The 15,458-nt window shown below is 32.5% G+C and overlaps 1 protein-coding gene across 1 annotated transcript; it reads right to left on the bottom strand.

Annotated features, from left to right (window-relative positions):
* Positions 1-8,149: 8,149 nt before the first annotated feature.
* On the bottom strand, positions 8,150-9,630 carry LOC143056782 (G-protein coupled receptor dmsr-1-like). Its single transcript, XM_076229945.1, has one exon. It carries the CDS (start codon positions 9,472-9,474, stop codon positions 8,323-8,325), a length of 1,152 nt encoding a protein of 383 aa, XP_076086060.1. The 5' UTR covers positions 9,475-9,630; the 3' UTR covers positions 8,150-8,322.
* Between the last annotated feature and the right edge of the window lie 5,828 nt (positions 9,631-15,458).

The raw sequence follows: 15,458 nt of genomic DNA, 5'->3' as shown, positions 1-15,458 counted from the left end.
CAGTTTTAATCTAGCGTCGTACTACAGTACATGATATATAAGGCAAGACGATGTTATTTTTACAGATCAGCTAAATTGTTTATAGTAAAGGATCCTACAAATTAATGTAAGATACAGTCACAGAAATAATTATATTTATAAGTACGTCTGAACCAGTGACAACTCGATCGATCTGCAAACAGATTTATCTATCGGATCACCAGCAGTGATTGTGATACATGGCTGTGTACATTCTGCATATACAACTCGTCTTAACATCAACCCAACAATGTTAGATCTGTAAATTTGCTTTCGCAAATATTTTGTTCTTCCCTCGCCGGGATTCGAACCCATGCAACTGAGATATCGTGAAACCAAATCGCCTGCACTGTAATCGGCGCGCTAGACCACATACACATAAGACAATGTGGTATTAGTGCCAATGAGACAACTCCAAGTCACAATTTAAAAGTGAACCATTATAGGTCAAAGAACGGACTTCATCATGGAGCATAGGCTCACACTGAACAGCAAGCTTTAAAGGGCCCTAAAAATGACATGATTTACCTTTTGTTCACAATTAACAAAATATGACGTATGGTATCCCATAGTAATAAATGAATACCGTATACTACTATTTTCATGTTGAAAAGAATTGTGGATTATTACTTTAAGACGATTTTTCAATTTCAAATGGGGAAAGGTATTAAAATTCAAAATTTTAGAAAAAAGATCGTGTTAATTTAACGGCAGACATACATAAATATTAAATATTAAAGACAAAGGAATAACCATTTGATCTTTCGATCAAGACGTCATTTATTCAAAGTATCATACTAAAGCTTTTGTTTTTTTAGCGGCACTATACCACCACTAGTTGTAACCTATTTAATAACATGTACACAAGTATTACTATTGTAACGAGAATAATTACATTTTTACATTGCTTTTCAAATACCTTACAGATTTAATTGCTCATTGTTCCTAATTGATGTAGTCCAGTAGTTCTTTTTAATTTGTTTATATCGGTTTGATGGGGTTTTCATAATAGAGAATATAACGTAAAAAGAGTAAACAAGAACAGAATAGAAAATAAAATACTTGGGTGATGAAAGATAAAGAATGAAGTATAATGTGAAAAATTATATAAAGAATAGAGAAAATGGTCTAACAAATTTTAGAAAATTACGAACCTCCATCCAGACCCTAGTATGTATTGAGGAGGCTGTAATTCGGTGTTTGTCGTTTGTTGATGTGTTACATATTTGTTTTTCGTTCCTTTTTATGTACATAGATAACTTAAAAGTTATTAGTTTTGCCCATTGTTGAAAGCCATACGATGACCTATAGTTGTTAATTTCTGTGTCATTTGGTCTCTTATGGCGAGTTGACTCATTGGCAATCATAACACAACTTTTTTTATTTATATTAAACATCTTTACGTCCCATTTTCTCTCCAAATACACTTCTCCCTCTCCCCTCAAAGACACTTTTGAGGTCTTGGTGCCCTAATGGTCTAAGTAGTTACTACTGTAATTACTAGCCAGTCAACATTGAGGTTGTGAGTTCGAACCCTGCTCCTGCGGGTGCACTCGAATCTTAATTGACAAAAATTGTCTGTTTCACTATCGAAGGTCGGTGGTTTTCTCCGGGCACTCCGGCTTCCTACACCAATAAAAACTGGCCGCCACGGAAAAGCTCAAAAGCGGTGCTTAAAAAATCAAATCAAATCAAATCACCTGAGATCACTATCTGCTTTAATAAAGTTTCAAAACTTTGTATTGCTCAGTCTTTATTTTGTACATATATATTATATGGTTATGTGGACTTGATTGTCTTTCATAATTTTTTATTCCTTGTCATGAAATTGTGGGTCTGTTTTTGACCTTTGAACTTTCTTTTTGCCTTTAGTATCTTCTCAATCTGCCCCTTTTTGTATAACACCGTTATTTAATTCCTAAATCCATCAAAAATAAATTACAGTAATAAAGCAAATACAAAAACGAAAGAAAACACAAATGACAAAATATTAAACAAAATATGTTACTAGCTATTGGCTTAACATACTTAGTAAAAGCTTCATTCATATTGATCATATTGTTGATGGACAATTATCTTAGCTTTCCTCTTAGGTGTTATATTTAAGGTTAAACACAGGAAATGTGATTCTCTCATAAACACGTTTTTTTCTATAAATATAGTATGGCAGATAGATAATTTCATCTCTATAAACATTTCACTTAATTTTCACAATTATTATTTTATTGGACCACGTCTAGACTGATTAAGTGGTATCATCTTAATACTGTCATGAAGCAATTAACCGGTTTAAAAATAAACATGCTGTTTACATTTGTTTATTCATTTACTCAATATTTTATCCGTTTTTTCTTTATATTTTGGAATTCTATGCGACGAGGTTTAGCCAGCTATAAAAGAGGGACGAAAGATACCAGAGGGAAAGTCAAACTCATAAATCGAAAATAAACTGACAACTCCATGGCTAAAAATGAAAAGGACAAACAGACAAACAATAGTACACATGACACAACATAGAAAACAAAAGTCATATAAAATTCACCATTTCTGACATAAGGAAATGCCTGTAACAAGTCAGGAATATGACAGTTGTTATCTATTAATCTGATGTGTTTGAGCTTTGATTTTGACATTTGATCAGAGACTTTCCAGATCGAATTTTCCTCGGAGTTCGATATACTATTATTTTCCTTTTTGGTATGAGAGTTTAGATTGATTGATTACTGTTCGCTTAACGCCCACTGGTTGGAGATTAAAATAAACTATCCATACAAAGGAAACACAGCACAGAGCTGAAGGACACTTACTTCAAATTCAATTTGGAAAACGTACCAAAAGTAACTGGAACCGCTAAAAGATTTACCCAAATTTAAAAGTAAAAAAAATCTGCAATTGGCAAATGCTGAAATATAATAGGATGATTGTTGTTTCCATAATTATGCTCACACATACGTTTTGTACCTACACGTGTTAGATATGCTGTAGGTACAAATGGCTTAAACGACCTCTCAATTCCGATACGGTGCATATTGTTGGGGTCTAACCTTGTAGATACAATGTATAACCATGATAACTGATCAAGAGGTAACTCCCTACATTTTCGTATTTTTACATAATATTTATGTCAGTCTCTCTTCAATTCATGAGTTGTTTTTTAATTTCTACGGTTGGTATCTTTTGTCTCTATTTTGTACGTTATTCTTACTATAAATATACACAGAACATAAATCAGGCTATTAGTTTTCTCGTTTGAATAGTTTTACAATTGTAATTTCGGCACCTTTTCATAGTTTTCTATGTGGCATTGGCTTTGGTCATTGTTGAAAGGCCAGTGAATGACCTATAGTTGCTAACCTTTTGCTAAAGTTTTACATCATTTGGTCTTAAGTAAAGAGTTCAACTTATCTCATTGACATTCATACCACACCTTCTGCTTTTTGTATTATACTTTGAACCGCTTACTGAAATGTAGCAATTACATTAATGCATCCATGTTATTCCTTTTTTTCTAATATGATCATCTCCACGAAATAGTCAGTTCTTTATAAAAAGAGACTTGATTAAAAGCTTTCGATTAGACGCATTTAACTTAACAAAAAAGGAGAATAACTTGATACCAAAACTGTCAATTAACGTTAACACGCTTTCATAGATGATGGACTGTCTTGCTATTTTAGACATCATTGTAAATGAGAGCCATTTACCACATTACTTTTACTGCACTTCTGAAGTACAGTTAATTTTTTGTGCCGTTTTAGAATGTAATGCATTCTGGGTAATACGTTTAAAAGCGTACACTTAAACGTATTAATTGATTAAAAACGGCCAATTTAATGGCAATTCAGCCAATGACGTAACGCTATTTTCGTTTTTGTAAACGCACAATGTGAATTCCCATAGTCCTTTAGATTGTGAAAAAGCGAATTAGTTCATACATGTAGTATATCTAGTATGAAATGTCAAGGCCTAGCTAATATCTCATTTATTAGGATTATTCACATTGTTGGAAAGATTTAAGTTTTTCCACTGAAATAGTACATTATTCAGTACACACGTACTTTTTGCGGACCGTTAGCTAATACATGTACGCATGGAAAAATACAGGAACATATATATGTTGTGTACAAGATGTAAGTTTGTTCAAATTATAATTTGTACAGGGTTTTTGTACAAGCTATAAGTTTTTTGACACCTACCTTCTTGCCATAGGTGATACAGGTTTAACTTATAAAATGTACCATTGTAATGTTGTAAATTAAAAAAAAAATATACGTCAACATAACATTTAGTGCTATTCTCCTTGCCTTCAAACTGGAAATGAGGATACCTGAATGGTTTAAATTCTAATTTTATTTTTTTCCTTATACCATATTCATATCTATACAAAATCTTTGTGAGGTCTTATAATGTTTTTGTATCAATGCTCAGTATTAGACTGTATCATGAAGTTGTGAAAAATTTACAGAAATATGCAGAGCAAAAGACTGTGTGCTTGCATCATCTATTTTTGTTTAGCAGGTCATAACACACTGATAACTTGTACAAAAATTCTGTACAAATTATAATTTTACAACATTACAACTTGTACACAACATACATATAAAATGTTAAGGCAAGGGACGGGCAATTTATTTGTATTCTTCGCATACAGATCTCAAGTACAGTTCGTTTATACATGTAGCAGTTAGAAAATACATGTACATATGTGAAATGTCAAAACAAAGGAAGGACAATTATTAGTTTCCCCAAATCATGGTTAATCCACATTTTTTTTCCCCAAAGGAAATGCCTGTTCTAATTCAAGAATATGACGGTTGTTTTCCATTCGTTAGATGTGTTAGAGTTTTTAATTTTGCCATTTTATTAAAGACTTTCCGTTTTGAATTTCGCTTGGAGATTGGTATATTTTAGTTACTTTTCACATCGTTGAAAATTATGTGATTATATATAAAACAGCGATAGTTTTTAAAAGATATAATATGAAAATATTATTTATCCGTGCAGTGATGTTTAGCCTTGAAAACGTATACTTATCTGTGATTGTCTTTGATTTAAAATATTTATTCCACAATAATTGTTTTCTTTAAAAAAAAAAGTATATTATCCAGAGTTAACAAAAACCCACATAAATTGAATTTCAAATCAAATATGCAATTTTGGATTTCGATCTAGGAAATAACAAGAGTTATATACAAACTACTTTTAAAAAATTCCTGCAAGCGAAACTACTATGATGGCAGCATTTGTCTTTTCCATGAATGGCTTTATTGGAAAAAAACTTCAAAATCGATTACAACTATTTGGTCATTTCAACATATATATATAACACTATCTTTGAGATAAATACTAAAAAATGTCTAGACAATAAAAAAAAATAAAAAAACCAAACAGCAAATAACAACAAACAACAAATAACAACAAACAGCAATAAACAACAATACTAATAATAGTAATAAAAAAACATAAAATAGACACAACAAAAAACAACAAATAGAAAAACAAAAAATCAATAATATTTGTTTTTATTAACACGATGATACAGAAGACGCTGTTTGTCAACACACTGTGCACGGCAACGATACACTCTAAACCACAAAAACAAAAAACTAAGCGGTTTTATATTTATATATTTTAAGTATAAACTAACTGTTACAGTTTAAATTTCTTCTCTCTATTTCGTTTAAATATCTGTCTAAATTGTTGTTTTCTCTCTCTTTCATTAGATATCGTTACAATAGCTGTCTAAATTGTTCAGTATCTTCTCTCTCTTTCATTAGATATTTGTCTAAATTGATGTAAACATAAATCTCCGTTAAAAACAAATTCATTAAAGGACATTTATGTCACGAAATCATTTACATCAGTCAGGAAAAAATCCAGAGACAATTTTATTGACAGAAAGAGTCTTTATTGAGATTGATCAAATGTCTAAGCACTAGTAATATAGCTATACATTTTCTTCATAATTCCTTCAATATTTTTTCAACAACACGATTTGAAGCAATAAACGACACTTGTTTTGTCTGAGAACGTCACTTTGTTCTGAAAAAGATACATTTTCTTGGTCAAGTTGGAATTTGTTCTGAAAGTTGTATACGTATTGATGGAAATTATATTCCCAGTGATTACAACAGCTTGTGATCTGCTTTCCAATACATTGTGTTTCACAATTGAATGAAAAATATTAAAAGATCGTTTGGAAAACAAATTGATAGTTGCAATTCTAGGTAGGAACAGTTCCTGACAGAATTACGTTAATTTTAACACGATTATGCACACACCTTCACAAGAGAAGAATTATACAACCACGAAGAAATACTCTGTTATTCTGAATTAAAACTGTGAATACCAAGGTATTATGAAGTATTCAATTGCGACAACAACCTAACGATTCTGTTCATTGTTAAAGACCGTACTGTGACCTATTGTTGTAACCTTCTATACCTTTTGGACCCCGGTGGACAATTTTTCTCATTGGCAAGAATACCACATCTTCTTATATCTTTAAAAACAAATAATTATAAATGACATTTAAATCAAAATTGAAAATGGAAATCGGAAATGTGTCAAAACGACAACAACCCGACCAAAAAGCCGAAAACAGCCAAAGGCCACCAATAGGTCTTCAACACAACAACAACAAAAAAACCGCACCCAGAGGCGGACTTCAGCTGGCACCAAAACAAAATGTGAATTAGTTCAGTAAAAATGGACGTCATAATTAACTCCGAAACATAAAAAACCCATTTAATTTACATCTATTACAATGACAGAATTGTTGATATTGAGTACTGTTAGCACAATTGATTAGAGAACAAGCATTTAACTTGCTGGGGGATATGGTTTTCTCTCTAAAAATATTCCGAGACGTAACTTTATTTAGAATTTATGATAGTTCTTATTGGTTAATTTGACAATAAAGATAGAAAGCAAGACAGAATGAAGAAAAAACTATAAGACAAATCGATATCTTCTCCAAAAGCAAATTATAAAATATGATTATATGTTGAGTCTGTCACTTCATCTGAGCATTCAGCTATTAGACTTTATTTTTTCATTAAATTTTAAACAGACCGTTTGTCCTTGAGTTGGTCTTAATGGTAATAATGCATCTGTAAGTGGTATGTAATTTCTTACTAATATAGATATAGTTTACTAAACGCTGTCAGGGTTAACGGCTTTACATAGTTATTTTGTGCCAGATTTGGACTATTGCTGGCTGTTATTAAATATTGTATCACGGTGACCGTCTTTTCAAGGAGGATATGAGTGTTCATCTCAAATAAATATTCCGTATCCCACATTGCCTTTTTATTTCATTTACACATTATTAAGATATTTCATTTGTTTGTATCAACTTAGAAACTACAACATAAACAGTGTTTCCAAAAGGTTTTGATATTAGTTTCCGTGAAATTGTGTGTGAACTTGAAATACATGTAGGAGAGAATTTTCTTGCCAAAGGCCAAATTTTAACTAATCTTTTTTCAAAATATAATTTTTCTGTTAAAATTAATGTTAGTCCTGTATTATCAATAATTATTACAGGAACTACAAGGAGAACTACATTGCTCATTGTTGAAGGCCGTACAGTGACCAATAGTTGTTAATTTCTGTGCCATTTTGGTCTCTTGTGGAGAGTTGTCTCATTGGCAATCAGACCACATCTTCTTTATTATACAAATATGAGATGTCAAAATTGAAAGTGGAGGTGAAATCTAGGAAATAGAAAAAATATCTGTAAACATATGACATAGTTATAAAAGTTGATAAATAAAACGGAAGTAACTTACTCTTCATTCCAGATAGTTTTTCGATTGTTAATTTCAATGGTTGTGTAACATGTGAAGCATATCTGCTAACCCTTCCGAAATATCTGAGATCACTCCCGTATTTCGGTAGGGGTTAGAGTTGCTGTTTTGCTGTTTTGTGATTTTTGTAATTTTTGTAATGAAATTCTCATATAACATCAATTTATGAGTCTGAATATCCAATTGAAATATGCCGCCTCTATTTTATTGAGATAATTAAATGTCAGCGGCGTTTCCATACTGCCTGTACAATTTATTAAGGCAATAATAAATTATAAAAACAAAAACAAAAACAAAACAACAAGGTCACAAGTCACAATAAATTTAATAAACTCTCTATTGCACTTTAACCGTGCAGAAGAATCATTAAACACTCCTTCAATAAAAAGTATTTTCGAGATCATTACTCAATTTTGTAATAATTATCAAATTTCCAATTTTAATGTTTTGATTGATTTATTAAGTCACTGTAACATGTCAAGATAACTAATTGTTATTTCAAACTGAGCCATGTAGACTGAGTGCGCTCTCTCTGAAAATCAATTATAACATTTTTAGACTTCCGTCTTTTAAAAGTGCAAAATAATTTCTTAAGTGTCCGCCTAAATTCTCCGCTCATAGAGCAATAAAGAATAAAATTTATAGCATTGTTTATAAGAGCTAAAATATCCATCGCATCTCCGAGAGGAATGTACACGTTGTCGAAAAATCCCTTTAAAACTACACTGAGTATAATCAATATTCCTTGAGGAAACTCTGTCAGTAGGAAAAGAACAATGACTGTCAACAACATAGTTGTTGTTTTCGATGTGTCTCTTGGTTTGTTGGAAAACACCCCGCGTTTCACTTTGCGGGAAACTGCAAGCAATCGGCGATTTACTGTTTTAAGCAACATGGATCCATATATAATCATTAAAATACAAGGAAAGATTTTTGCGAGTGAACTATACAACATAAGATTCATCATAACCACTGCTCGGACATGAGGTGTCCCTAATTCGAGATCGCGTAAAATAAACATGGTCGTGTTTTGATATCTAACCAATTTATTTGACATGTAATTCGGAATCATCAATATCACAGACGCAATAATTATCACAAACACAACTAACCTTGCTCTGATAAGACGGCGCATGCGTGTTAACGACCCTTTTGCGGGCGAATGAATATGGCGGTATCGAAATATAGCCATTGAAACTCCTAGCCATATCGATATAGTATGAGCAGTTGCCGAGAAATTGACATGAAAGATCAAAAACATCATCCATCCATACGAGTTTTTCTCTTCTGATATATACCCAGACGGATACTGACAATAGAAATGAAGCGCGAACGGGACATACGAACACATTGTCAGAATGTCAAACACGGCCATTGACGTTAGAATGAAGTTGATTGGTGTTTGCATGTGCTTCCGGGTCAGCACAGTTATGTTTATGACATTGGTTGGAATCCCGAAGAAGCATACGAATAGACTAAGATAACCATGTACTCCCATGTACTTTAGACTTATCGATTGGAGAGCGGGGTTCCAAAAGGGTTCTTCGTTGTGTTGAAAGTATAAATGCTTGAAATGCGATGTGTTGAAAATACTAGTTGTTAATTCCATTATCAGTGTGCTGTTATACGTTAGTAAAAAATTCATTTCTCCACTTCAATTGTATCACTGTTAAACAAAAAGGAGGTATGTCCTTCTGCTTGAAATTATTCTCAAAGACAGATACACGCAGCTACCATCAAATTTGTCGTGAATAAAATAATGGTTAGACCTATAACTTCAATCTGGTTTGAATATCTTGAAAACTTCTCACTGAAAATAATAAAAATAAAATTGTCCTCAGAAAAATAATATGTCAGTACTATTTCATTCCATCTGATAAAATGACCACCACAGATGATTTACATCTTCTTTTATGTTAACACTTTCAAGTATACTCATGTATATATTTGATTAAAAACGACGGGAAAAGGAAAATTGATGATGTCACCCGAAGGTGTGAATATGTTATAAATGTGTCAGAACCTAAGAATGGATTAATATTAGATCGTTCTCTTCTTGAATATGCATGGAACATATGACCCTCAACATTCAACAAACAACAATAATTAATCAGAGATATAACATTGAGTCTAATTGAGTACATTGTCATTGAAACATTGAGTCTAATTGAGTATATTGTCATTGAAACATTGAGTCAAATTGAGTACATTGTCATTGAAACATTGAGTCAAATTGAGTACATTGTCATTGAAACATTGAGACTAATTGAGTACATTGTCATTGAAACATTGAGTCTAATTGAGTATATTGTCATTGAAACATTGAGTCAAATTGAGTACATTGTCATTGAAACATTGAGTCAAATTGAGTACATTGTCATTGAAACATTGAGACTAATTGAGTACATTGTCATTGAAACATTGAGTCTAATTGAGTACATTGTCATTGAAACATTGAGTCTAATTGAGTACATTGTCATTGAAACATTGAGTTTAATTGAGTATATTGTCATTGAAACATTGAGTCTAATTAAGTACATTGTTATTGAAACTATAACAGAATATACATCCAGAAACAAATTTTACACCTTTTCTTCACTTTCTAACTTTACAAATGGAGCCAAAACTAAATACCATTCTGGAACTCCTGACTTCATCCCATTTTTGACGGGTTCATTAGTGTTTTGTTGCTTGTCATTTTCAAGGGTTTTTCCTTTTGCACAGTCATGGTGTTGTTCTGAGGCAGTTCCAGGTATTTGAAAGGGTGCGTTACTCCACAAAAGGGTACATATAGTATATGATATTTATTTTCCGGACAAAATAATGTAAAAAAAAAATTTAGTCAAAGGGGGAGTATGTCTTCTATGCCCCCTGAATACGACACTGTTGTCTTTTTTTTTTTTTTATCAAACTTATGACTGACTAAGCGGTTTTGCCTTTGCTCATTGTTGAAGGCCGTACGGTGACCTATAGTTGATAAGTCGGTGTCATTTGGTATCTTGTGGAGAGTTTTCTCATTGCCAATCATACCACATCTTCTTTTTTATATTATGAATTGTGTTTGCCATTTTGTTATCTTTACTTCCTTTTTTATATTTCACATCCGTTATCATTGTGACTTTTTCTTGACCTATTTCTAAATGTACATGCTCTTCCCACATTTAATTGTGCCATTTCTTGGAAATAACGAAAACAACTTATTCTACAATCAAAATAATTTACTTTCAAAATTGAGGTTACTTACTAATTCTTCAATTTTCTAATGAAATATTCATTTAGTTTAGAAAACTCTTCAATGTTCAACTCTTTCCAATTATCATGTACAAATGTCACTTCATTTTCATCGCCAATTTTATTGAAATTGTCACTTTTATTGGGAAAAATTCTTCTAAATGAAAATATAAAATCACTCAAGGGGAAACTTCATTACAATATTCATCAGGCAGCAAGTTCTTAAAGGATTGTTGAGTCCGTTCTTTATCAAGAATGATCGATTCTACTGGAATGAGCTTTTTCAGTATTTCAGGAAAAAATTATTATGACAAATAATGACATTCATTGATAAATAATATTATTGAGGGAAAATATATTATCTTCAAGTTTACAAATTTTGAACGATTTCGTCTCGAAATCACGTGGGTAAACTATATGTTACTTATGAAAATAATGCCCGGCGGTAATCGAAATAAGACCTTGTTTCTTATGACATTTAGAAAAGCCTCTTTAACAGTTTTTCTAGCCGCAAAATATTCCTTTTTTCTTTTGAAAGAATATGATACAATTACTGTCTTTTGATGAGGTAAATATGGGGTTTTATTGACTTATGAAAAAATGATATTCACTGAGGCCGACGGCCGAAGTGAATATCAGTTTTTCAAAAGTCAATTAAACCCCATATTTACCGAAACAAAAGACAGTTATTGCTTTATTCCATATTCCGAGAGAAGAAAATGTATTTAATGACAAACATATACCAAAACAAATTGTACATGAAACATTTTACCATTACGTTGCATGTAAAAGCGCGTTACGTTTAGCGCGGTGAATAACACTTTCTCAGGTGAATATGCTTTTTTTTTTTTTTTTATTAAAAATCCACTTCATATAGAGAAACCTACTAAAATAATACCAATTTGGAATAATTAATTTTATCTAACACCTTTGCTTATTTTCAAAATAATATAAAATCTCGAAATCAACTTCTCCCTTTATTAAAGTCTTCAAAGAAGGGATTAATCAAGGATAAGAAATCGCACAAGAAGCGCACATAAAGGACGATTTGAATAATATCGAATCATTGGACAAGTATCTGCAATAACAAACACATATAAGCAAACCCTCCTCTAAAAAAATAAAAAGTAAAATATCAATAAACAACAACACACAAAAAACAGTAACACACATAAACAAAGCAATTGTAGTTCATATATTATATTAAAAAAAAGAAAACAAGAATGTGCCCATAGTGCACGGATGTCCCACTCACACTATCGTTCAGTTTGGGTAAAAACTGTAATTCGGCATTAAAATTTAAAAGATCATAATATCGTATGGAACATACATTGTATGTACTAAGTTTCAAGTTGATTGGACTTCATCGAATACAACTTTGACCCAAAATTTTATTCCGAAGCGGGACAGACGAACGAACGGACGGACGAACGGACGCACAGACCGAAAAATATTATGCTCCTAGGTTGGGCACAGAAAAGCAATGAGGTTACCTATAACACAATTTTGAGAAGCCCACCTATCAAAGAGAATTATTACATGTACGTGATCTGTAAGACATTTGATATGGTATGATATAAAATGATAATACATAATGTGTTGAGGCATTTTTTTCATGTGGCTTCAGCTTACAGATAATCTAAGCTGGACTACGTGAGTACTTTTTATTAAGGCCAAGGGGCGGTCAATTCCATGTACATGTACTTAAAATTTAGCATTGCACAATTCAATTCGTGAATTTCTCATAGATATAAGAAGAAATGTTATGCGTGCCAATGAGACAAATCTCCACCCAGGTCACAATTTTTAAACGAAAAACATTATAATTCAACACAGAGCCTTTGCTCACATCGAACAACAAGCTATAAAGGGCCACAAGTGTAAATCCATTCAAATTGGAAAACCAACGGTCAGACTGTTTGTGACTTCTTTAACTTAATCCGTTGGATTTGTAATAATTGATACGTTTTGCATAACTTTCAACCTCTGAAATTTTCAAAAAGGAAGATTTCCCAATCAACTGTAATGACCCCTCAGCTATATGAAAGGGAGATTTTGAGCAAACTACATTTGCAAGCTAGGTGTTTGTGTGCTCTTGCAAATTTAATCAGGCAAGCTGTTTCCAACCGAATCTTCACTTTGTTGTTATGTTTTGCTGCAACACCAGTGGGTGGTTGAGTGCTAACAAAAAAATAAACATATAATGTGCCGGTCCCAAGTCAGTAGCTTGCTACGGAGTGGTTATCATTGGTTCCTGTCTGTCATATTTGTTTGTCTTTTATTGTTTAATTATTAATATGCAGACCGTTGTTTATTTTGCGTTGGATTGATTGAGTTGTTTCATATTTTGTTATATAGATAAAGGCAGATGTGGTGTGAGTGCCAATGAGACAACTCTCCATCCAAATAACAATTTAAAAAAGTAAACCATTATAGGTTAAAGTACGGCCTTCAACACGGAGCCTTGGCTCACACCGAACAACAAGCTATATATTTTTTTCAAAAAAAAAAATGTAACAGACAGTAGTAGTGGATAACTATGTTTTCGAACTAATTAGTAAAAATACAAATTTGAAAAGTAAGTAAACTATACTGAACTGAAAATTGTGTTACCTCAATTGCTGAAAAGGTTACTTTTCTTATATTCTTGATTGACCAGATATCCACAGCTGTATAATTATCAAATGAACAGATTTTATTGACTGAGCTAAGTGAATTACTCTTTCGCGGATTAACATTGACGTAAACAGTGTAATATTTCCTTAACCAATAAATTTCATAACTGCATCAAGTCAAGTATCAACCAGACAATGTATTAAAGTCAGTTATCGTCTTACAAATCATTTGCAAGCGTCCTTTACTTGCCATCATCAAGAATTCATTTAAATGTACTTTAGGGTTACGTTTTGTTTAGAGTTATTATTTGGTTTTGTTTTATGTTAGATTAAGGGCTAGTGTAAGGGTAAATTAAGATTTTGTGATAGGGGTAGTTTATATGAAAAAAGAAGATGTAGTGTAATTGGCATGACAACTCTCCACAAGAGACCAAATGACACAGAAATTAACAACTATGGGTCACGAGACGGCCAACAACAACGAGCAAAGGCCATACCACATAATCAGCTATCAAAGGTTCCGAAATGACAATTGTAAAACAATTAAAACGAGAAAAACCTACGGCCTACTTTATCTACAAAATCATGAACGAAAAACAAATATGCAACACAGAAACAAACGACAACCACTTAATTACAGGCTCCTGACTTTGGACAGACACATACATAATGTAGTGGTGCTAAACATGTTGGCGGGTGCCCAAAACTTTCCTTAACCTGAGACAGTGGTGTAACAGAAGTGTGTTTGCGTCATTTCTTCTCCAACCTGGGATATTGGTGCAACGACACTACAAAAGATCAAACCATACAAAACAAGAAACGAAAATTGAAAAAACAATAATTAGGACCAGCAACAAAATTGCATTGGCTTAAATCATCATATGGGTACACATAGAAATACATCTAACAAAAACACAGAGTTGACGTGGACGGGTACTTGTACATCCCAACATCAGAAAGACACTAAGTACATATCTAGGAGTACTCGCAGTTACCGGAAGCTTGTTCAGAGTTAATAAGAAACTGAAAAAAAATCAACCATCTAAGCCTTAATTAACAACCAGTACCTACTCAACATCCATAAGCGCTACAGACGTCACAAACAGTCAGAGAAAAACATGACCTTGTGCAATCCGACAATTTGATGTACATCAAATTATACGTGGTTAGTACAATTGTAGTCTGGTTCCCGGCCGTTATTGAAATTCTTGACAATACCACGTCGCATTGGAATTGAAATATTTCCTCTAATTTTCGGGAGCCCAATCATGCACAGGTCAAGTGTTCTAATTAGTTCACCTACACTTAAACTAGTCTGTCAACCATGAGGATGCGATTTTGAGCTGCGCAATGGGAGCGCCGGATGTATGAACAAATAAAACTGCACGCGACGATTTAACGATGATAAATGAAATGGGGTTACTATCAATCCTTAATTTCTGTTTTCTTTTGTTTAAGGCTATTTCTTTTATATAGTGTTGTCAAATCGTACACTTTTGCCTAACCGGTTAACTTGCACGGAAGGACAGATGGCCAACAGGAAAGGTCAATTTTATGTAGATCATACTAACGAGTATTTCATATTATCGCCTTTTGAGATAATAAACCATAATCTATAATCCGGACACATTACTCACGCATTAAATCGATTTCGAAAAGAGATCGTGAAATGAATCATGATATCTTGTTATATTAAAGAGCATATCATATTGTTTTATTTTAGATAAGCTTAGTCTGGTCCTATTTATTGACGAATATAGCTGGTCCTATTTAGTGACCAATA

The sequence above is a fragment of the Mytilus galloprovincialis genome, chromosome 13 (assembly GCF_965363235.1).
Source record: "Mytilus galloprovincialis chromosome 13, xbMytGall1.hap1.1, whole genome shotgun sequence".
Taxonomy (NCBI): domain Eukaryota; kingdom Metazoa; phylum Mollusca; class Bivalvia; order Mytilida; family Mytilidae; genus Mytilus; species Mytilus galloprovincialis.
This window is presented reverse-complemented; position numbering and strand designations above follow the sequence as displayed.